The 26,479-nt window shown below is 33.8% G+C and overlaps 1 protein-coding gene across 1 annotated transcript in view; it reads left to right on the top strand.

The window, feature by feature from the left end:
- LOC141398357 (uncharacterized) overlaps positions 1-26,479 on the top strand; it is a 70,936-nt gene that overhangs the window by 32,212 nt on the left and 12,245 nt on the right. Inside the window, 1 exon segment of the mRNA XM_073975645.1 lies at positions 24,665-24,877. Within this exon segment, the coding sequence (XP_073831746.1) occupies positions 24,665-24,877 (213 nt within the window).

Here is a 26,479-nt window from a genome sequence, read left to right as displayed (position 1 = left end):
AAGGGGGGGAGGGCTTGTTTTTCACACATTTCTCAGTTCTCCCCAATTGTCGTTAACAACAATTCAGTATGATTTTAGTTTCTATATTTTATGTTTCACAAAGGAGGTGGTCGGGGTGTTAGGGCGGATGGTCTATAAATTTTGCAATGAAGCAGCAGCTGAGCATATTTTTTTGATTTTTCCTTGCTGTCTTTTTTTTTCTTCGCTAGCCACTATGAAAATTAACACCCATTAGCAACGGAAAATTGTCCACTATCCTGTACAAGGATTTTTGTTTTGTTTTTTCGTTTGTTTTCCTTTGCATTGCTTTTTTATTCTTGTGTGTGCGTTAAAGAAAAAAAGCCAAAACATAAACGAGCAATGAATTTAACGCTAAATAAAGCAAAATCTCAATTAAGTTTTGGCTTTTCGTTGGGATTTTCGGTGATAAATTATGAGGAAGATATGGAAATGCAGGCAATTACATTTTTGTTATTTATTTTTGGCAATAATTTTTTCGTTCGCAAGGTAGTTAAGCTGCATATTTATATGTATGGCTAACGCGGGAAACATAAAATATCTAAAGGAACGTAATATTCATTCGTAAGTTATTAAAGCATTAAAACTCTATATACAATTATTATTTATATAGAGCTTTAACAAGGGTTAATATATAATTTCTCAATTCGGTTATAAATTCTCGCAGAAGAAATATTCATCGTCAAATTTCACTAACAAATTAAATGTTTATAATAATACTAATCAAGTAAATAGGATCATCAAAATTTGTTGACAACAAGTAAGAAAGTATCAGTCAGCTGTGCTGACGGAGATATACACTCAGTCTCTGATCAAAAAAGAAGCAAACACAATAATTATGCCATATATAACATATATTGATTTTGTTTTCTCCAAAATACTAGGAATCTGGTGACATCTACCAAAAAATTTTGGAAAGCGAACTTCAGATTCACAGAGAACTCGAAATATTAAATTAGCATAAACTAAGTTTTGAAGAAATCTTGGAAAAAGTTTGAAAGTTATCTGGCACACTAGCAAATTTAGTATGGGCCGGTAGGGTTTTTTGGAGCTTTTGGCCCATTATCTCAGGAAGTATGGACTTACTTCGAAAAAAATTATACCGTTATAATCAGGATTTCGGCGTCGGAGTTGGAATCGGAGTCTAGCAAATGTTGCTGGAGTCGGAGCCGTAGTCTTGAAATAAAGCTCAATTCCGACTCCGGGCAATAATATGTTCTACATTTATCGAAAAGTTGATAAATCAAAAATTCTTTAAAGGACCACAATTTAAATACTACCCTTTTATTCTCTATGTTGATTACAAAATGCATATGCAAAACATATTTGAGTCAATTGATTGTTGTTAATACACTTTGGAATAATGGTTTCATATCGCATATTTATATTCATAGGAAAGATCTTCTAAAAGATTTACTGGTCATCTCGTAGAAGGCTCACTGACCTTCTCTTCTTGTTTTCTATAAGAATTCATTAATGTTTCTGTGAAAGGGCCTGTTGAACTTCTAAGAAAAACCTTGTGGCACTTTGAGAGAAATCGTACTGAAGACCAACTGAAAATTTATAGAAGTAATATTGATTCCACTAGACTTCTTTCTGAATTTGTTTGAGAAAATTTAGAGTCTTTTTAAATATTATATTCCTGCCACTTCTTAATGACACTCTATTCGTATGCTATGAGGACATTTTGATCTTTTGAATTACCAAGCGTCTTTTACGAGGAAGTTTTTAATAACAAAAGCGCATGTGGTCATCTGTAAGAAAACCTAATTGACCTTTTATCTCTCTATGAAAGAACCTACTCGTATTCTATGAGAAATCCTGTTGTTCTTTGAAGATAGGAGATCAAATGAATTTTCAATTACATTTTAATGCCCATATCAGACGTGTGGGGTAGCAAATATGTCAATAGAGTTATAATTAAAATACCGAAGGGTCGGCGTTAAATTATGTGTATTACCTCTATAGTATGTTAATCAATTCCGATTGTCGGTTCGTCATTCCGTTTGTTACACATCAAAATATTCGTCGGAAACGTTATAAAGTGTTAAGTAGTCTGTCTATCTACTGCTACTGAAGTTTACATTACTCTTAAGATGTTTGGTATTCAATATGGGCTATATCGGTCCACGTTTTAACATAACTAAATGGTTCATTATTTTAAAGGATTTTACCACATTATCGAACCGAAATGCTTTACGTTTGTTATATAGTCTTTGCTAGGGGTATCAAACATTCCCGAAAAGAATTGTCGGTATAGGTTTATGATTTAATATAATACAATATAACGATACGGCAAGATTTTATGAATTTCGAAGTCTGTTTTTGTCACATTACACAGTGCAACACCATATTCTGACACTGCAGTGTTATAGCAGACAAAAAAAGAAGATATGTGCCCCTGAAAATGGAATTTTTTAAAGTTGTTTTACTATTTAAAGAACCGTTCCTTGAAAGTTTATACAGTCAAGAAAGTTACTTACTGAGTAAGACCTTAGCAAAATTTTTGTAGTTAATTGTTTTCTTGAATTTTGAATGGACGGACCAGAACCCAAAAACAGCATTTGTTAATGTTATTTTGCTATTTTGGCATTTAAGAAACATTTCTACAGTCCAAAACCCCAGAAAATTGTAATAGGAATTTGACCTCGACGATTTTGACCGAAGAGTAAATCAAAATTCTTAACTGTTTGGACAAAATGATCCCTTTTTACATCAAGGCCTCAAGTCTTTTGGAGCCCATAACCGCGAAAGTACATGTGATGGGTAAATACGCCGGGACACGTGTCTTTATTTTGGTTTTCGATCACGCTGCGGAGTTAGAATATGATTAATTTTCCATGACTCATAAAATTACAATCAGTCTTATCGGACAGCAATTGCGGTAATTTGGTATTTCGGGTCTCATTGGGTACATAAGTAAAATTCGAAAAAATGTTTTGGTAGAGAAAACTAATAACGATACAGTCCGATTTTAGTTATTTTTAAGGGTTTTGCTGCATATTCATACTGAAGTTGTTGCTACTTTGTATTCCGGATTCCCAACAGATACAAAACCTTCCCGAAGAAAACGAACACTATACCATGTTTTGGTTACCTTAGAGAAAACTAATAACGATACAGTCCGATTTTAGTTATTTTTAAGGGTTTTGCTGCATATTCATACTGAAGTTGTTGCTACTTTGTATTCCGGATTCCCAACAGATACAAAACCTTCCCGAAGAAAACGAACACTATACCATGTTTTGGTTACCTCCCACTGCAGTGCACAGGAAAGACTTTAATATGGATTTTCTATTACACTGTGCAACATTTTTAAGGTGATCTTGTGCAAACAATTCGAACTGAGGATTTTTTGAAAGTACAGACCCAAATGACAAGAATCCCTAGTTGGGTTTTGTTGTGTCAGATCCAGCTGGGATTTTATGGCCCCATCTAAACATCGTTAAATATTGAGTTTTTAAAGAAATTCGCGGCTATATCTCTGAAACCAATGCGAATCTTCTTCTGACCTCTGAAGCAAATATGTAGATAAGGACAAGAATAAAATATTTGGAGAAATAATGAACTCAAAAAACTACATTTATTGCCTCAAATTTCAAAATATATGCAAAAATTCCACAATTTTTATACATTTCGCACCGCATCTCCAAAACCGTTAATTTTTTCTGAATATTTTCTTTTGGAAAAATAATTCCTGGAATGTAATACACAACTCTTCGGAACATGTCATTGTTGTAAAATGCCTCTATGCTGTTGTTTTCAGTACATTTTTCAACGACGATTTAATAAAAATGTTAATAATGTGGTGAAATCCGAAATACGAGAATAAACTGTTGGTGTGAACTGTGTTTGAAATACGTGTTGTAAAAGATTTGATGCTAAATAACGCTGAAACAACATAAAGTAAGCATTTTAGAGTTTCAGAATGTTCTAAAGAATTGTTGAGAACTTTATTTGGAAGATTTTTGCAAAAGGTTACTTGGTTCAACTCCCAATAGTTTAGCCGATACTGGCCAGAGTTTCAGAAATTATGTAAAATTTTCTATATTTTATAGATTTTGATGCCCTAGATGGAGTTTTTCCTATGTGGTCTTTTCAAAAGATAAGTTCTACTAGTTTAGGTCTACAATATTGCTAAAAACAGCAAGGCCAAATTCCTATTCGTTTCTGAGATAAAGGCCCGATAAATGCAAAAAAGTGTAGATTTAGCCCGGTTTAGATGACGCCATAAAATCCGAACTGGATCTGACAGAACAAACCCCTACTAGGGTTTTTGTAGTCTAAATATGTACTTTCAAAAAATGCATACTAGAAGTTGTTTGCATTTTCAGTGTTGCATAGTGTTATCACTGCGTAGATAGGTAAACCAAACTGATTAGTAAATATATAATACATTTTAAGTGGTGAAATTTATTTTCGAAGTCGACTCCGCAGTTGGAGTCGGAGTCGTGAAAAAATTTGGACTGGAGTCAGAGTCTGACCAAAAATGGTGCAAATCCGAAACCCTGGTTGTAATAGGAACCGTGCAAACAACCTTCTGCAAAATAATTGAAAACGATCCGAGCCGAGTCCTTAAACACCACTTTTCCAAATTTTTTGTGGGAGGTACCCGCAGGACGAGACCTATATATATATATATACAATTATGAAATAATAAAAGTTTGGACCACTCGGAAACTCCCTACTAGTGTTATTTTGCGGATTTGCCATTTTAGTTGCTACCGTCAGGGTTTCATGAAGATTATAGGCCATTATATCAAGCAGGGACGTAGCCAGGATTTAATTTGGGGGGGGGGGCCACCTGACCAAAATTTTGAAAGTTCATGTTAGCGAAAATGTCTTACTTAGCAATGATGTAAACCTTATTTTAGGCTTATATTACTGATGAAATATTTCTTATTACTATGTTTTAATTAAAATGAGGTAAGACTTCTTGTCCAATGTCCCCTTGTTTTCAGAACTTTTTTGACAATATATCAGAGTTTATATATGTTAAAAATAATGGATATATTAATAATCGCATATATTTTTGGGTGTATCATTTATCAAATAACTCACAACTACAGTGACTGTTATGTAATTCAGTGATGTCACTTCGGTAAGACCAAAAGAAAGATTATACAATCGGGAAAGCTTAAAAAAATATCTTAACATTTAATTTTTTTGTTTACATGGAGTGTTGAGGACAATTTCTTTGTTTTCTACATCACAAAATTTCAAAATCACGGCTTCAGGTTTCCACTCCAATTTTATTGAGTACTTTATGGAAGGAAAATGGGATTAGTAGAGGATTGATTTAAGCAGAGGGAACGTTTGGATATCATGGTGTTATACAATTTTTATATTTAAAGGTAGAAGTTAGGAGTTATTTAAATAAAGGAAAAAACGCCGAGACACGTGTCTTCTTTTTTGTCTTTTATCACGCTGCCGAGTCAGAATATGGTCGATTTCGGAAATTCAATCGTTGTTATTGTCATAAAGAAACTAATTATAGTTATTTCCCTAAATATATTTTGGTGTTCAATCGTAGATCTTATCACAAAGAATTCTGAATGCTGATAGTGTTTTTTTTATAGAGAACTAATGCTGAGCAATAGTGAGTCTATCCATGATGAAATCGCGGTTATGTAAATGACAAATTCTGTCGCCCAATCGTGCATCTGTCAACAGACTAATTTTGGCGTACAATACAGTTCTTTGGAAATTTGATTTCCTATCGGGGATCTTCTCATTAATTGATCGGGAACTAGGAAAACTCTGGCAAACCAGTCCTGAATTATTTTAAAATTAAATTCAGGCGCCCAATCCAAGGTCTTTACATGTATACATTCTTTTAGCAAAAATCCATAAACACAATTTTTCCCAATCTACATTTTTTATACTCTCAGCCTTAAGTCAAAATGTGCCTCATCGAAATAATGGTTTTAAGGACAAAGAGTGTTTGAAAGAAATCTGTTTTAGAAAATTTGGAGTCGACTTAGCTATGTTCGTCCATCTGAGTGGCTTCCTGGAGAGCACGATAATTCTCGAAAAGATCTATCGATTCGGTCCAAATTTTGGTCAACTTTGAATATGGACAATATCGATCGCTCTTTCGATAACCTTCCACAGAGTACATATATCAAATTTTTTCAGAGAAGTGTAGTTTAAGACCTTTCTGGATAAATAGTAAATATACCTGTGTAAGCTTAAGACTTCAGTAGTAGCTTCACTTCCTTTATGCTACTAATTTAGTTATAAGTAAAAATATGAAATAAATAAATTAATAAACAAAAATACCTCTCGGGAAACGCTTTGCTATTTTGCAACAAGCGTTCTCGGGTCCCCTATTACTACAGTACAAGTTTTTTCAGGGGCAAGTCCATACTTCCAGAGAAAATGACCCGAAAGCTTTAAAGAACACCTAGGGCAATCGTGTGTAGTGGTTGGCGCGCACGACAACTTTCGAAGAGGATACTACGTTGGTCCAAACTTTATTTATTTAATATTTCTGCAACCCTTATATAAAGTTCGAAGATGGTGATTTTCGGTCTACTCCTTCTTGTATTTTCCCACCAAATGTCAAGAATTTTAGCTAAAGCGGTATGTGCGATTTTTCTTGACGGGAGCAACAGATTTGGTCAATTTGGATTTAGTAATATTTTGTCCAAACTTACTTTTAGCTCGAAAAAGGACAATATTGGGTACATCCCTTACAAATCTTCACAATAGTTGTTTAATACAGTTTAAGGTCTGTTCGAAGAACCTTAGAAATTTTTACTAAAGGTATTTCTTGTGTTTAGAGCGGTATTATGTTTTTCGTGGGCAAGTCCATATTTCCTGAAAAAAGCTGAAAATAATACTGTGAAGAACTGAAATGACTGGTGGGCGCAATATGTTTTAAGAGGAATGACTCGCAAAACAATATCTACTTCCAAAATAAACAATGTTGGTCCGGTCCATTTCTTCAGGTACCTTCTCCCCAACACTTGTGATCAATGATAAAATCCATATTTTGTTGGCAAGTTCATACGTCCGAAAATGGTTACAGAATCTCCTAATACATAGCTTTGGGTTAAGGGATTTTGGTTGTGTAGTCGTTGTTCGATCTGTCCATAGATGAAAGTTTCGGTTCGCATAGGCTCAGGGTATATTCCTGTCCGCAAAGCCGACTGATACTTGTTGAGATTTCGAAGAAGAAGAATCTGTTTCCGACCAGTTTTTTTAATTTCGCTTGTCATCACAAAGTCCTTTTCCGAAGAAGGAAAAGGAACATTTCTTGAAATGTGCGTCCATTAAAAAAACCCTGAAGATGAAATTCAATGTAATTTCGAAATATTGGAAATAATATGCAATAAATAAACATAAGCTTTGTCCTCAATCTCAATAATCTTGATTTTATTATCATTCGAAAGATCGAACAAATCATAATAATACGACAGAGAAATCCTTTTTTGTACAATAGGCATTTACTAATTTGCAGCAAGAGACCAGTTTCAAATAATCTCAACGGGCGACACTACGTTGGAACAGAATTATATCATAAAAAATGGTTGATATATATTTTTTGCAAATTTCAAACATAATAAAGAATTTCACTTAATTAGCTATTGGTTACAACATCTGCACTTTACAACTAATGTCCAACTGAAGTTGCGAAATATTGGATAATAAAGCAAACTAAATAAAAACAAAAACTCTTGTTTTTATTCCTGACCTAAAAGCCAAACTAAACCAACAAAAATAGACAGTTCAACGGTCAACAAAAACTACTTTCTTATCAAAAACTTAAACACAAAGATCGCAAGAATGTATTTTCTAGATGTTGTTTATGAGCCAAAGTATTGGACGTAATGTGCTACAAACGTTCAATATATACAAATAAAAATCTTCTTCTGAACTCAGTAACACTTACAGTCAGCCTACAATTACGAATAAACGCTTAAATTAAACAACACCTTAAAACTTAACAACAACTATGCTGAAAATTGCTCAAAAAGCCTAAAGTGTTCATTATTTGTATACTTTCAAATATGTTGGGCAACAAGTATACCAATGTAGTTAAATAATTCTCTGTAATACTTTCTCCAAATACTTTACATATTTCTTGAAAAATTTAAAACAGTTCAAAATTTATTTAAAAATTAAAAAATGTGTAGCATAAGCTAATATCCTATGGGAACGAAAATCATTTCGGGGGGGGGGGGGGGGGCGGGGGGCCCGGCTACGTCGGTGATATCAAGAGGTATGGACTTGCGCCCGGAAAAATTTTAACGTCGTAAAGGGGCCGCAAGGACAACAAGCTGAAAAAAATTTCAAAATTTAGACTTCACTTTTTCCGAATTTTGTGGGGAAGTACCCGAACGACCGATATAGTCCATATTTAAACCCGATCCATATTCGAATTTAGAATTTTTAATATTTTAATTAAATTAATTGTTTTCGAGTTTTATTTAATTGAATTAATTGAACTTTCATGACCTAAGGACTCTTGTATTGAAAAAGTGGTATCTAGCGAAGTCCACACACATCCAACCAATATGCTACGATCGTTTCGCTGGTGGTTTAGTTCAGCTCATCAGGCATATTTAGATGTGGTGCTAGACAAACGCTGAGTTTGAAAACTTGTATTTATGCTAAACTTATTACAAATTTTCAGTTGTGAAGTATTTTTGAAGCCGTTTTACTATCAAGTCAGCCTAGTGTCTCTGGTCTTCACAGAATCCTTCTTCAATACACACATATACAATCGAAATTGTGCGAATCTACGGTTTCCACGGCCTTCAGCTATTTCTAATAGGTTTTCATTCGATATGGTTCTAGGCCACATTTGGAACCCATATGTTTTTACCAAAACTTCTTAGCCACTTTGCCATATTTTAATATACATGCATTAAAATATGGCGAAATAGCTAAGATGTTGTCGTAAAAACATATGGGTCCCCAAATGAGGCTTTTTATTTTTCTACCTATCCAATGGTCGTTCCCGCTGACCTATATCAATATTTACATGTTTCCATGCACTTTTCAACTTCAATGTTCTTTACATGAATTTCCATTAATATATTTCAAAGGGTTTAATTAAATCCTGATTTGCAATTAATCATTTTCTTGCATAGCTCGTTTGCATTATTCCTTTCTTTTCAATGATTCCCTTTATTGCAATTGACAATAACAAAAAATGTTGTTATAAATCTTACAAAGTAGCTGAAAATACCATAAAAGTTCCTTGAAATAATGTATTCCTTGTTCGTCAAATAATTCTTCTGAGTTATAAAAGTTTTCTTATAACGAAAACAAAATTCTTCCAGCAACAATGTAAACATTTTCACATTTCTTTACTTTATTTTTCACATAAATGTTACTCCTCCTTCATTACCATGTAGCTTGCAGTTGTATGTAACAATTTACATTGCTGGCATTAAGAGCTTCATGCATCAAAAGAGAAAAAAAAATAATGCTTCACAAAAGGCAAAAATTTTGTTTCTTTATCCAACTACAAGAATTCCGGTTATTTCAAGTTTATTTAATGAAATTATAATTTTTTACTTCAACAAATACTTAAGTGTATTAAACTTTACTAAAGTAGACAGTTTGTTATGCCATTATATTCTGCTGGTTCTTTCGGCTTCTGCTTAGGTTGCTGTTGTTCTTGTTGTTGTTTGTTATTCCATCTTAAGTACGTAAGGATATATTTATGCCCCAAAGGTCTTTCTTCCTTTCCTTTCTTAAAAACCATAGTCTATAACCAACCAAAAACCACTTATCCCCTTTGTTGTTGATGACTCTATGACGAGAATAATGGAGGTTTACTTCGGAAGTCTGTAGAAGAAATTTCCAAAAAGAACACAAAATACTAGACAAAGTCTATTGCATGTTATTCTGCTGCTAAAATATATTGAGAGTTTTATTATATTCGACAACTTGAACCATAATTGAACACTCTGTTGAGTGATGGTTGTGGAGGAGGTAGGGCTCAAAAAACAACAACACCAACAACTATATCAACAATAACACTCAACAAAATTTTTACAAATACCATTATAGTTAACACAAGAAGGAGTCGTAACACAGGCAGGGAGGAGTAGAGTAGTAGGCAAATAATAACTAAATAAATAAAAATATTGTAAACTTTTGCCTTTGCAAGTAAACAATAAATTGAGAGGTGGTTCGTTCAGAAGGATAAAAGGAATTCAGGAAGGAAAAAATTGATTGAACTACAACAAATTACTGTTTTTGCTCGTTGATGGTTTTTAAACTTCAAAGTTTTCAAATTTGTTTGCATAGTTGCAAGTTAAATGTTTACATTGAGATTGAAAATAAAGATGAAAATAAAATTATCGTAATAGAGGTTACATTGGGTAAATGAAAAATGAGATAATCTTACTACTAATGGCTTTATAATAACTTTCAATGAAGCGGGAGCAGTTGGGATTTCTTTGTAATTTAATTATTAAATTACGAAATTAAAAGGGGAATAAATAAATTACGTACTAACAAGTAAAAATGTATCAGTCGGCTTTGCCGACAAAGATATACCCTCAGCCTGTGTGGAGTGAAACCCTTTTTTCCCAAAAAAAACATATGTATTTATTTTGGTTTCCACAATTTTGTGCGTATGAACCGACAAAAATATGGATTGGATTAAAGCTCAAAATTTTGAAAAATGTTGAACATTTGTGTGAGTGGTACCACAAGCTACCTCAATGTTGCTGCGTTTATGAGATATCGCGCATACAATTTCAGCGAATCGAGCTTTTGTGGGGGATGGTACCGGAAGGAGTGAACCTATAAGCGCCACCTTCGAATTTCATCTAATATTCGAAGAAATATTACGATATCCATCTCCAGCCACTACATATGGTGGTAGGGGTTTTTACACGTTTCGGGCTGTTTTCTTGAAAACTTTTATTGTTGTAATTGAGGCAGCGAATGCAAGTTGCTTCAACAAAAATGAAATCGATTCGAGAGCAGGTCTTAAAGTGAATTTAACCGAAATTTTGTGTGGGAGGAAACCGAAGGAGTAGACAAATATAGTCCATATTCGAACCTGATCTATATTTGGTAGACATATTAGGATGTGCAAAGTATGGACCAAATCGGTCACTCCCTTCAAGAGAAAGTCCCAATTTACATTAGGCAAGTTTATTTGTGCAAGTCTCAGTTTGTTGGAGAGACACGTAATGTGTATGGAAGTGGAAAAAAATTGCTCGTACCGGCAATTTTCAGGCAATTCCTTTTATATTTTTCGTTTCTGACATTATTTCCAATGTTTTGAAAACAAAACTTGCCGAAACAGAATTGTTTGTATAAACGCAAGAGTCAAGTTTAAAAGGGAACGAGAAAACTTGCCGCAAGTAAACTCGCCTAATGTAAATTGGGACTTATCGTCCGCACAGTTTTTTCCGATCATTTTTGAATTTTTGTGGGAGAGCTATCGGAAGGAGTGGACCAATATAACCCATCTTCGAACTTAAACTAAGTTTGAACAAAATATTACGAGGCCCAAATTTTGGAGTGAATCGGCAGATCCGTTCGGGAATTATCTTGCGCTCCAACCACTACACACGGTGTTATTTTTTTTTTTTTGCAAATTTCAGGCTATTTTCTCAGTAAGTATGGGCTTGCCCCTAATGAAAGTTGTACCGTCGTATGGGGGGCAGCAAATACAAATTGCTACAACAAAAATAAAAGCGATTCGAGAGCAGGTCCTAAACTGAACTTTTCCGAAATTTTGTATGGGAGGTACCCGAAGGAGTGGACCGATACAACCCATCTGAGCAAATTTTTGGTTGTTGCGGACAAATGTTATCGCGGTTTTACTTTATCAGTGAAGTTTTTAAATCTCTGTTTCCGCAAAAAGAAAGATGCTGCACTAGCTTTTTCATTGCAGTGGAAACGGCTCGCAGAATACGCGATAAAATGCGCGATATTTTCAAAAACAATATTAAGTGATTTTCCTACCTTGTAATTTCTCCGATCTCGCGTTTTACTAGATAGATTTTAACGAATAATGATTTATTAGATCCGCAACGTAAAAATCCAAAATTTGCAATCATGCACGAGTAAATCGAATGCCAATTGTATAAATTAGACCCGAAATATATGATTTTTAGAAATTTGTTCCCACAAAATTTTCGTATTTGGATACAGATTTCTCTGAAGCTGTGTAGGCTACATTCACGACACATGTATCAAATAAATCAGAATCGTGAGTTCTTCATTCCTGTATATGATCTTTTCAAAAACCTGTTTGCGGAACGAAATTATAAGAAAATTTCAAAAAAACACTTAAAATCTGGCTTCAAAATGTCAGCATCATTTAATGGTAGGCGCAGATCAAATTTTGAAAAGATATACATTGGTGGGATGATCCTTATTTAGTTGGCTTCTACTTTCACTTTGACAGGAAAATCGGGAAAAAACGTGGTTTAATCACAAATCGATAGAAAACAAAAAAATCACGTTGGCTTCAACCCATTTTTTAACATAAATATAGCCACAGCTTCCATCCAAATCAACTTTGAAGGCCAATATTTTTTGCCAAGTCTAAAAACATTTCTTTTTTTATCCAAAAGCATTTAAATTGTACAATATACAACCACTATTCGCGAGTTATAAAGGGGTAAACCTTGGCTTCAACGATGTTAAATTTTCAATAATATTGCCCATATACCCTCGTTAGCATAAATGCTGAGGGTATAAAAACTTTTGTAATAGTAATGAGAAATGGTGAACCTAACACCTCAACATCTAATACTTACGAGTAAATAAACAATGAAGAGTTAATTTGTGGCAAAGGTAACATAATCGAAGAAATGTAAAAACTCACTCACAAGTATAGCTTGACACCTTTTGTTGTAACATAATTCGTATTTGATTTTGACGAAAACCTACTCGGTATTTATTTTAACCACACACTGTTCTCGTTGATTATAAGGTGCCATTTCTTATAACTAGCTGAACCCGGCGCGCTTTGCTACCCCGAATAAGGTAAAATATATTTTATACATTTATTTGTAGGCCAATTTTCGTCATATAGCATGTTTGGTGCATAAAATACATAAAATCGGACAAAAATATATGGGAGCTATACACAAATATGAACCGATTTTAATATAATTTGGCTAATTTATTTCTAAACCAAATTGTTTCACACATCCAAAATTTGGAGACATTATCTGTTATCATTCTATAGAAATTTGCATAAAAATCTGAATTTCTGCAGATACTTCCGATTCTGATGCTATATCTCTGGATCAACGCGGAATTTTCGAAATTTGTATAGTCTATATTACTTTCAGCCCATGTAGTGATATACTCTCAAATTTTCAGGAAGATCGGTTCAACGGCTTTTGATTCCATAAACTTTTATATGTGGAGAGGGTATTATAAGTTGGCTTTGGCCAAAAGGTTTGTAACGCATCAAAATAATGGTCGTAGAACTATACTTATTAGGGTTATGACTTTTTGAAATTTTTTCTCAAAAATGATTTCCTGTAGTGAGAATGAATGAACTTTTGCCTATTAATGCCTAAAATAAAAAAAAAAAGTTTTTTTGAAAAAATTCGATGAAATGAAAAAATGTTTTTCTCAAAAAATTATTTCCTGTTGCACGTCCTTTTTTCTATTAATGACTAAAATAACTTTTATTCCATTTAAATATTAAAAAGGTGCCGCTCAAACCAATTTAAATTTTTATGATATAAGAAATAAAGCTATATATAATATAAAATGATATATATGTTATAATGCGATGATTAAACTACTGAGAAACAAACGGTTATGTCATATTTGTTACGTCGTGTGCCCCTATACCTTGTTTTCTGTTAAATATCTACAAAGACATAAATACCACAAGATAAGACATTTCTTTTGCTATCATTCTTCAGTGAATGGCTTTTGAATTTAACATAATGTTATATTACGATATGGTGATATAACATTTTTTTCTTTTATACATTTTAACGTATTTAACCGAATTTACCGATCCAATTGACATAGAATTATTCTTGAATAGATCCTTGAATTCAAAAATTTCGTTTCTGATACCATTACATGAAATGTTCCTCCTTGGTTGCGATTTTTAATTAATTGCAAACTGTTAAGGGAAATGTTTCATGTTTCTATACAAAGTTTCGTAAACACTTTTTTGTTGCATGCATTTTATCTAGTCTTAGTTGTATTTATGTCTTTGATATCTACTTACAGTGAGTGACTTCAAAAAAAAATTTTCAATTGTTTGGAAAAATAAAAACTTTAAAAGTTTTTTTGCGGAAGCTTTTTGTCGAATCAATTTATAATTAAGATCTTATGCATTCTAAGGTAAAAACTTATAAAAATATCATACAGGCATAGACAAATAAAAGAATAGACAGAGAAATTGTAGTACGCTTGTTTTTTGTAAATTGGTTTTGGGTAAATTGCAAGATTTTTTTGATTTTTTTATATGAGGGTGTAGATCCGGCCAAATACTACCCACATATTGTCTTTTACCCAGGGTTTCGGAGTCGAGATATTTTTGGGTCGACTCCGACTCCAGACCAAATTTTTTCACGACTCCGGCTCCGACTCCGGGGCGACTCCGAGTGTAATTTAGTAATGTAATAATTTTAACTTTTTCCTATATTTTGGCAAATATAGGCTAATCTGTTGGGTTTTCCTAACTTATTCTTTAGACAGAGCAACTACAGAACATAAATATGAAGTAAAATTAATACCTATATTGTTTCGTCGGAATCTTCCTTTAAAAAACGGCAACAAAATACAAGATATAAAGCATTTGTCGGTTTTGCCGTTTTTTTGCACGAGTATATTCTGGAAGTTACTCTTCCCCGTAAAAAAAAATTTAAGCTTTTAAAATATGTGAAAATGAAGGGGCAATAAAAACATAAGGACTATATGCGATAAAACTCATAAGCAATTCATGACCTGGTTTTAAAATGGAAGTAAGCCAACATTTCAGAGTGCTTCGAGAGCCTTAAGGGGTGACATCCAGTTGAAAGCCAAAAAAAAACCTAATTCCCCAATTATCAGAATGAGCATAACTTAATCTGCTTTCTGAATTTTTGTTGAAAAATATTAAGAAGTTTTGTGGCAAATGGCCCTCTATGAAATCCTGTTTGTATACCCTCCACTGTAATATGGAGGGTATAATTAACTTTGTCATTCCGTTTGTAACACATCGAAATATAGTAACACTCTATAAAGTATATATATATTCTTGATCAGCATAAAATTCTAAATCGATTTAATAATTTCCGTCTGTTGAAATTAAGATACAGCTCGCAAATTTTGAGATAGAGACCTATAATTTGTTACAGAAGTTTATATTACTCCTAGGACGGTTGGTATTGAAAATGGTCTATATTGGTCCACGTTTTGATATAGAACCGTAGAACCGTACCTCCAAAATTTCGGTATTTTTAAGGTTTTAGCCTAATTATCAAACCGAAATGGCTGCGGATATACAACTTTCCTTGAGATTTGTTAGCATAGGTCCATGTCTTCATATAGCCTCCATAGAATGATACATCCCTTTTCCTTGTGAGATTTGTTAGCATAGGTCCATGTTTTCATATAGCCTCCATAGAATGGTACATCCCGAATTTCAAGATAAAAACTTACTCACAAAATCTATCCATAAATGTACATCTAGGCTTATGCCTAGCCTCCACGAACCGGTATTGCCCAATCTTATGTATTTCAAGGGTTTTTTTATTAAAGTTTCGAACCGAATTCCGTTAACGGCCGTTTTTACTTGTTATTAATGCGTTTTGCGGCGCCGACTCAAGATGGAAAACTAATAAACATCAAAACCTAGTCCTTTATCGATCGATTTTGTAAAAATATTAGATTTTACGGAAATGGTAGTCAAAAAAGGCAAAAATTCAATTTTTGGCTTAAAAAGCTGAAGTTTTAAAACGGACAAACAAAATTTGAAAAATATAATCAATCGATTAATTATTAGATTTTGATATCCTTATTAATTTTTTATAACTACGATTTTATATAATCTTTTGTAAAAGCTCCTCACAATATCATATAAGGATATGAGGTTGTAAAAAATTCATAACCCTGGCAAGCGTCTGAAATTCATACATAGTTGAGCTGCTCAGTGCACACATTGATTAACTATGCTTTTAAAAATCTTAGATTTAAGTGTCAAAGCTTATATAGAAAACGTTAAATCTCCAATTATAATTCGATTGTCAAAGATTTTTCTTTTGGTTTCAAAAAATTAAAGTACAATTGGACCAAAAATATGCTCTACTCGCGATTTGTGATCAAAATAGAGATGAAAAGGCTAGACTTCAAAGGATAGTCAATATGCTGTAAATCTTCCTCTAACTTAGTATAGGGTGTTTTTTTAAGCTAGATAGAACTTTAAATTGTAAAATATAACACAAAAAATTAAATTTTGATGAAATTTTTTTTTATTTGTTTTAGTATACTCTGACAAATCATCATGAATAGGCTCACGCTTAAACAACGCTACGAAATTATCAAAATTAACTTTGAAAATCAGTCGTCGATTCGCGCAACTTATAGACGACTTTTATCGCAAAATTGTGTTCAGCGATGAGGCGCATTTTTGGCTTAACGGGTTTGTTAATAAGCAAAATTGTGAATATGGAGTGAGACCAATCCACAAGAGACCCTACAGACTCCATTACATCCAGAAAAATGCACCGTATGGTGCGGTTTTCACGCTGGTGGCATCATCGGACCTTATTTCTTCAAAAATGAGGCCGGAGCTCGCGTTAGGGTCAATGGAGATCGTTACCGCACCATGATCAATGATTTTTTGTTTGAAAATATGGATGACATTGATCCGGAGGAGATGTGGTTTCAACAGGATGGCGCTACGTGCCATACGGCGAACGCAACCATCGACTTATTGAAATCAAAATTTGGCGATAAGTTGATTTTGACACCTCTCGATTATTTCCTGTGGGGCTACGTGAAGTCACTGGTTTATGCTGATAAACCAGCAACAATTGATGCCTTGGAGGCCAGCATTGTTCGTGTTATTCGTGACATACGGCCAGCAGTGCTCGAAAAAGTGGCCAAAAATTGGACGTCCAGAATGCACTTCGTCAAGAACAGCCGCGGTGCCCATATGCCCGAAATCATTTTCAAATCTTAATGTCACGTATTGATCTTTCGAATAAAAAAAAATTTGATTACAATTTAATTTTTTGTGTTACTTTTTACAATTTCAAGTTCTATCGGGCTTAAAAAAACACCCGTTATAATATACAGTTTGCTTGTATGTTTTTTATAGCTTTTTTAAAAAATAAATAATGATTTGTGAAAAAAAATTTTGTGTCCCGAATTTGATGTTATATTTTCAAAATGTAAAAGAAAATTTGCCCGGAGTCGGAGTCGAGTTATTTTTTTCGACTCAGACTCCGATTCCGACTCCAGCAAAATTGCTCGACTCCGAAACCCTGCTTTTACCATCAAAAAAGTTTAAAAATGTATAGTTCTTGCCATTTTATAAATCCAGTATCACGAGTCTACACATTCATTAGTCTATGATAAAGGGTTACGATGATGTAAAAAAGTTATAACCCTAATACTTATATATAATAATTACTTATAATATAATACTTATATATAATAATTGTTCCACAAACATCCCATACGGGACAAGGGAGACTTCTCTCATATCAATGAGTGCGCCCCGGTTCACATTAGCTCAATGATAAGGGACCTACTGTTTATTGCCGAGTCCGAACGGCGTATCCTATACGACACCACTTGTAGAAAAGTTTTACATGGCTGAAATACTCAGGAAATGTCGCCAACATTACTGAGGGGTATTTTGCCACCGTTGAAATTTTTGATGTCGCCTGGCCGGGGAATCGAACCCAAGACCTTTAGCGTGCAAGGCGGGTGCGCATACCATTGCACCACGGTGGCAACCAAATACTTTTATGTACCAACATGAGTGTCACAACATTCTGGGATTTGAGGGGGTCCCAAAGAGCAAGAAGCCTATTGATTTTGGTGATGGTCGGATTATATTCCGGAGTTGGAATGGGCAAAAAACTTATATGGAAAAAAGTCAAAGATTTATTCCAAAAGCATAGTCTGTTAATGGAATATCACCTTTACAATGATGCGTAGGTGGTCAAACCACCGAGATATAGCAACAGTCGCTAATCCAACCCAATTTTTCATTTTTAGGAATTTAAATCGTAATGACAAATATCACAGCTCTGGTTTGGGGCCTTCCAAAAGCAAAGCCTGATAATGAAAGTAGAAATCTCACCTTTACACTGATGCAAATTAGGTTGGCGTAGATGGTCAAACGAATATGCATCCCATTTTTCCTTTTTTATACCCTCAACATTTATGCTAACGAGAGTATATACACTTTCATACGGGTAAAATTTGCCTCATCGAAATAATGGTTTTAGACCCTATGTATATTTGGTCGAAATCCGTTTCAGACCATTTGGAGTTGATATAGACATGTCCGTCCGTCTGTCTGGCTGGAGCGCACGATAACTCTAGAACGAATCAACCGATTCGGTCCAAAATTTGGTTTTCGTAATATTTTGTTTTAACTTAGTTTAAGTTCGAAGATGGGTTATATCGGTCCACTCCTACCTGTTTGGAAAATTTGTGCGCACTATAACTCTTGAAGGGAGTAACCGATTTGGTCCATCGTGAAGTTTCTACCAGACATAGATAAGGTTCCAATATGGAATCAATCGTTCCACTCCTTCAGGTACCTCCCACACAAAATTTCGGAAAAGTTCAGTTTTAGAAAAGGTCTTCTATTGGCTTTAGAAGACCTCCAAAAGTCGTCGGTTGTCTTTAAAAGACCTTCAAAGGCCTTATGTATGCTTTAAAAGACCTGCAAAGGACCTCCAAAAGTCCTCTGTATTCTCTAGAAGACCTCCAAAGGTTTATTGTCGTCGTTTTTTGGCCTTTCACTTTTTACACATTTGTATGTGTACTCTATTTTCATCCAAAAATATTGGTCATCGTACATACATGAAACGCCTCAAATCGGCCGAAAACATATATGGGAGCTATATCCAAATCTGAACCGATTTCGATATAATTTCACACACTTATTTCTAGACTGAATTCCGTCACCAAATTTAATTTAAATCGGGCATATAAAGCGTGTTTCGTACATCAAATACCTGAAATCGGCCTAAAATATATATGGGCGCTATACAGTGTTTCCGAATTTGACGATTTATCGTCATTTTGACGATTTTTAGGCCCAAAATCGAAAAATGACGATTTGACGATTTTTAGGCCCAAAATCGAAAAAAGACGATTTGACGATTTTGTGGTCTAAAATGACGATTTTTCACGTAAACCAAAATTGCATGAAATAACACATGATAACTATATTTTGACCAAAATTTCACCAAAGACTTTAAGGAAAACAATTTTGCAAACTCGATTTTATGAGCATTTTGTTCTAAGCAATTTCCAACGAAATTGGCTATATTCTGGTATACATGTATTTTGATGGTATTTGTCGCACCTTCGAATTATATCAGATACAAATTTTCGTTTAGGATTGTTAATGAATGAAAACCTCCCGTGAAAAGTTTTCGAGATGAAAGGGGAATTATATCCATCGCGTTGTGAGGATGTTAAATCCAGCATTATTAACGGCGTACCGAAATAAGGCCCCATGAAATACCCCAAACGGAACTATTAGTGAAAAATCGCGCGATTTTTTTTAGAAATATTGTCACAGTTTTACTTAATACAAAGCTTTCTAAAAAATTGCAAATAATTTTATAAAAACCGAAAAACGCCGTAGTCGAAAATATATTTGAAAAAATCGCGGGATTTTTTACAAAAATATTTTTGCTTTTTAAAAAAATACAGGCTTTTGTAAAAAATGCAAACACATAAAAATATTCCGATTTAATTTTTTTTCAATTTAATATTAATTATTTAATTTACTCTATATACGAAATATCTTCATCGAATACCTTAGTCTGGTAAAAATTCTCCGAACTGCTACTGGCAAATTCAAATATAATTTCATTTTTAAGTACTTTTATGAAATCTCGAAGATTTTGTGTAGACTTCGGTATTGTTTGGCAATTCCTTTAATATTCTATAGAAAATAATTTCGAAAAGCAAAACAAGTAACTTTGACATTAAGAAAAAAATCGTTGGGAGTTATGTCCGCGTTTTTTTGTAGTTATGTTCGCTTTGCTTCACGGACATAACTCTCAACGAATTTTTGAAGTTTTTCCGTGCACAGTTTTTTTTTTTTTTTTTTTTTTTTTGTTTAAACCAGGGTTTCGGAGTCGGAGTTGGAGTCGGAGTCTGGAGTCGGAGTCTAGCAAATTTTGCTGGAGTCGGAGTCGGAGTCGGAGCCGGAGTCGTGAAAAAAAATTCGACTCCGACTCCGGACAACAATTTGTTTAACATTTATCAAAAATGTGTTAAATCTAAAATTCTTTAAATCTGTTAAAAGACCATAATTTAAATAAACCCTTTTAATCTCTATGCTGATAAGAAAATGCATATCTGGAACATTTTTGGGTCAATTGTTTATTTATAACACATTTTAGAATAATCATATCGCACATATTCTTGGGGAAGAACTTCCAGAAGATTTACTGGTCATCTCATAGAAGGCTCACTGATTTTCTCTTCTTGTTTTTTATTAGAAGTCATTAACGTCTTCTGTGAAAGAACCTGTTGGACTTCTAAGAAAAATCTTGTGGTACTTTAAGAGAAATCGTACTGAGATTTTATAGAAGTGACATTGAATCTACTATACCTCATTCTGAATTTATATGAGAAAAGTTATAGTCTTCTTTAAGATTATGTTCCTGCTATTTTTAAAATGACTTTTGAAGAACCGAGGATCTTTTACGAGGAAGTCTGCTTTTTTAAAACGGAAGAGCATGTGAACATCTGTAAGAAAACCTACCTGAGCTTTTGTTTTTTTTTTTTTTTTATGGAAGGTCCTACTCGTATGCTATGACAAATTCTGTTGTTCTTCGATGAAAAAAGATCAAATGAATTTTCGATTAAATGTAATGTCCATATCAGGCGTGTCGGGTAAATTTGTCAATAGATTTATTCTGGGGAAGGCGAAAATATATGTTTTATAATGGAGTTATAATTGAAACGACCGAAAGGAAAAATATTTAAAAAATCGACGTTAAATTGTGGGCATTCCATTTAATCATTTCCTATGTCCATTTAATCATTTCCTATTATGTGTTCGGCCTAGCCGAACTTAGTGTTGGTTTTATTTGTATTCTTTTTGAGGTGTTAGACAAATGACACTTTCCACCATAAGATACTAAGTTTGCCATCACGTTTGTAACATGAAAAACCAAAAAAAGAAGAAATTGGGCCCGAAAATTTACTTTTTTAAACTTGTTTTACTATTTTGATCTTTAAGAACCGTTCCTAGAAAGTTCTGAACCGTTTCTACAGACCAAAACCCCAGACAAATTGTAAAAGGAATCTGACCTGGATGTTTTTGACTTTGAAGAGCCACAACTTTGCCTTCAAGAGTAAATCAAACTTCTTAAAATTTTGGACAAAGTGATTCCTTTTGACATAAAGGCCTCAAGTCTTTTGGGGCCCACATGCTGCGGTGTTAGAATGTGGTTAATTGTCCATGACTCAAGAAATTACAAACAGTGTTATCGGACAGAAATTACGGTAATATGGTATTTCTGGTTTCATTGGGTAAATAATTGAAATTCGGAAAATTGTAAATATACTGGTAGCTCTTTGTTTTAGGGAGGAACCTCATAACGACACCGTGCGAATTTACGGAAGTGATTGTTACTTTGTATTGCGCATTCCCAAAGAATAGAAAACCTCAGCGAAGAAAACGAACAATATAGGTCCATATTTTAGTATACCTTTGGAATCGCTGTAATTAGGATTTTGTATTATCACTGGATTGATAACTGAGAGGTAAACCTAACTGATTAGTAAATAATTGATACATTTTGAGTGATGGAATTCATTTTCGGAGTCGACTCCGGAGTTGGAGTCGGAGTCGGAGTCTGACCAAAAATGGCTCGACTCCGAAGCCCTGGTTTAAACGCTTTGATGAAGCTAAACCCTAACTTCTTTCGTTTTCTTCATAACTTTCTAAAATTTACCCCAATTTATTTTTTCTGTTAAACACTGGATTGCATTTGGGCCCTAAACATGTACAAAAAGGCCTCAATGAAAAATGCAATTAGACCCATATTTGATTTTCAAATTTTCGATTTACTTGTTGTGAATACAAATTGGCCCCAACAGCTGAATGAAAAAGGTCCCAAAAAGACGAAAATAGGCCCCAAAAGTTTTGTTGTTGTTTTCCATATATCTGTTTGGGGGCTATTTCCACTTTCAATTTGGGGTGTTATTTCACGCGGCCTTATTTCTGTACGCCTTATTAACATCCTACTTATGCCCAGTATTGTCAACATCCTACTTATGCGCCCTTTAAGCGGTCAGTCAGTTATTCAAAATGTAAAATGTATGAGGATGATCGACAACATGGACGGTCACATTGTCGAGCAAGCGATATTTGAACAAAACTTTATTCAAAACTGGCAATTGGGACCCATCTTGTGATAGCTGCTGTTTATAGCGGTATTTAAGTGAGATTGGGTTAGATTTATTGCTGTGGGTTGTATATCTAATGTTGTTAGTCTCATAGCCATTACTATCAGCGAAAAAATTGCAATAAACGGTAATCAAACGTAGTTTTGGAACATGTTGACGATTTTTGACGATTTTCCAAATTTTATTGACGATTTCCGATCAAAAACTGTCGGCAACACTGGCGCTATATCCCAATCTGACCGACATATATAGGGTGTTTCGTGCACCAAATACGTAAAATCGGCCGAAAATATATATGGAAGCTATATCCTAATCTTATTTCTAGACTGAATTCCGTCACATATTCCAAATTTCAATGAAATCGGAAATATATAATGTGTTTGGCGCAGCAAATACGTGAAATCGGCCGAAAATATATATGGGACCTATCTTCAAATCTGAACTAATTTCGATATAATTTGCCCACTTATTTCTGTAACAACCACCGTCATACAATTCAAGTTGCATTGTCTTGGCGGAATTATGGGGAAAAAATCAGATAATCGTATAGGATGTAATAGATTTTTGGAAGTATAAAATAAGAAAATGTAGAACAAAGGACTGATCACAACATCAATGTAACAAAAAAATACAAATTATATGTTAGGCTAAAATCCTTTAAGGCTAAAATCCTTCAAGCCTCTGTAAAATACCCTCTCTAATTGCCTTCCTATTTAAACTTCCCAAAGCCTTAACAGCTACAATAAATTAACAACTATTTATACAAAGATGTTGTACAAAGAGTTTGCCATGCTAATGATATGACTATTGGAAAAAATTTCCGAATACACAAATCCCAAAACTTTTAAGATACAAGTTTTCAAGCATTTACCAAACTGTTTCCTCCCTTCACTTTTCTTTCTTATATCCCATAAATAACCAAACACAAAAACAAAATATTTTGAAAAAAATATTCGAATATTTGATTGATCACTTATTAATGCTTGTTTCTAGGCGCCAAAGGCAGCCACAAAACTATACGAAAAAAGCTCAAGAAAAATTATGGCAAAGTTTATGAATTTTATTTTTGGTAAAAGTTGCTCATGGATGAAGCTGAAACGGAAATTAAATTTCGATTTATTTATTTTTTTACAAATCATTCAGTGGGGCAAAGAGAAGAGCGAAAACTTTGCCTTAAATTTCACCTCCCACCACTTTCGGTGGGTGCTGCTGCGGCTGTCTCTACCACCACAATTTACTTTACAAATGACCTTTGCGAAACCGAAACAAAAAACACATCGATGTAGAAACCAATCAGGAAAAAATAATAAAACGATAAATAATAAATGATAACAACGACAAGGATAACGTGACGGAATAAAAAATTGGAATTCTGCACAGGAAGAAGACAAATTCTGGACAATTACTGTGTGGCTATCGGCTATTTTTTATGACATTCACCAAATGTAATTCAAAAGAAAATATTTCACTTCAGGCTAGAGATGATTTGCCAGGTTTTATTACTATCCCGAATGATTTATTTGCAATTGTGCGCGAACAGTGTATTCGGTGAAAACAATTTTTTATGAGAAACTTTTGAAAATTGTTCGAAAAATATTATGTAAGAATTATAGATTTTGTTTTGAGAACGTTGTTGGCAATGGTCGTGAATTGTGATAATACTTCATGGTCATAGATTCCAAAGGCAATCAACATTTCATCCTTTTATCACCACTGTCCTTCTATTACAACTACAGAAAATAAATGTTCCATTTCGCTTGACAAGATGTACATCAATTTTATAAATTCACCTTCAATTTGTCATAATTTTCATTTCATTCCACCGCTTTGCACTTAAGATTATTTTTCTCTTGGCCAAAACAAAAATGAAATCGCTATTCATCTCCTATCATGTAAAAATAACTGAAAAAAAACTAAAGAAAAGAATGCCAAAAGAGAAAAACAAGAAATATTGAAGAAATGAAATAATTTTTTCCTCATCTTCTTCTTTTTCACCTACTTATAAATGATTGTTGTTATACTAAGAATGTGTCTGTGTGTTTGTGCCTTCGTGTTTATGTTTCATTTCCTTTTACAGGATTTTGTTCAAGGACTTTCGATATTGTCGCGTGGTTCCGTTGAGGAGAAATTACGTTGGACTTTTCAATTATATGACATCAATGGCGATGGCTACATAACACGGGAAGAAATGACTGATATTGTGACTGCCATTTATGAATTAATGGGACGTCTGCCAGACGAGATGCCCGAAGAAGAAAAAATCAAAGGCAAGGTGGAAAGAATATTTCAGGTAAGAATTACTCACTGCTTTCATCTTTTGTTCCCTTTTCTTGACTTCATATCACAGCGAACAAAAAAGAATAAAAAAAACAAATATTAGCTATTCTAATATTTCACCTGATATTATGGGGAGAGGGTTTCGGGTGAATATATGTGACAAACTAACTTGTTGGCTGGCAGTCCTTTGCATATCGCAAAGTTATTGGGAGGACTAAAGGTACCATATCTGCCGCCAACAGTCCTTTGATGGATTTCACCATTGTGTTGTGGGAAATGCTAAATTCTTAAGGATATCTATACCAGAAATTGTGGTGATTTCTTTTGGTCGTTCGGTCGTTCTCTGCTATTCATTGTTGATTTTTTTTTTGTGTTCTCCAGTTGAACGTTTGTGTCCTTCGCTTAGGAACTGAATGATGTTGAGCGGAAGTTAATTGAATAAATATTATGCTGACATATTGGCTAGTTATTGGAAGTGACACAGATACAGACAGCGAGAGTGGGAGTAGAAGGAGGTGAAAATAAAACAAAATTTTGCAAGACGGAAAATGTCAAAGTGTATTTTGTCCTTAACTTCCTTTTGTTTGCATAGTCGACATTATTAATAGTTCAGTAGTTGTTTGTTGTTTTTGAATTGTTTTTTAAACAATAATATTTCATATTTAACCCATACCATATTTATATTTCAAGACAATAATTTAACAGTTAATTTAAATTAGGGAGAGGATTCAACAGAAAGTTAAAATATCAGAATTTTCTATAGTATTTATTTGAGGATTATGAATATATTTTCAGGAAATGGACAAAAATGTCCAATTAAAAAAATATTTTTAGGGACAGTTGTATCTACAATTTTCCCTTTACACTATTTATTGTGAAGTCAAATGTGCCTTTAACGGCTACATGAAAAACAAAAAATACAAGGAGTGAAGGAATAAAAATCTTCGAATTAAATCTTTATTCCCTACTGTATTAAAAGAGATGGTTTGTAGGTGATATTGACAGTGGTCCTAATTATTCCACTAAAAGACTCAACCAACTCAAAAAAATACCCAAAGACTACTACTATGAGAGTGTGGCCCTAACTGTTAGGGTCCATACCTTACCTACCTATAAAAATTCCAGCATGATCCGAGAAGTGGCTTCAAACTGTATCAAAACGCAAAAGTGTTGACTTTTTTGTGAAGGAATTATCTAAAAAAAGAATTAAAATAGCCCATCATCCAAGTGAAATTTTGAGAGTTGAGCAGCTCATAAGCTGCAGTTATGCTAGCATTTTGAAATTTTGTGAAAAAGGTACACGAAGATGTTGTCCGATATTGACCCCTTCCAAAAACTTGATGTACGTTTGGAATAAAGTTTACGATGTGGATATTTTCGGCCAAACCGTTTACTTAATTCGTAAGCTATCGTGCTTCTCAGTCATGATTGAAGATGAGCCCAGGTTTTGGAACGGCCCACATATAACGGAACCCCTCAAACTCAGATATGATGAAGTTTTTATCGACGTTTTCGGACCATATTGGATACAATTCCGCACTTAGGGTTCAAAACGGCCGAAAAACTTATACAGCAAAAATTGTGGACATATGATCCACGTATAGCCGCCATATAA

The sequence above is a fragment of the Musca autumnalis genome, unplaced genomic scaffold, assembly GCF_047663935.1.
Source record: "Musca autumnalis isolate F117 unplaced genomic scaffold, ASM4766393v1 scaffold_3, whole genome shotgun sequence".
In the NCBI taxonomy this organism is placed as follows: domain Eukaryota; kingdom Metazoa; phylum Arthropoda; class Insecta; order Diptera; family Muscidae; genus Musca; species Musca autumnalis.
Note: the sequence above shows the minus strand (reverse complement) of the source record. Positions and strands in the feature narration are given on the sequence as shown.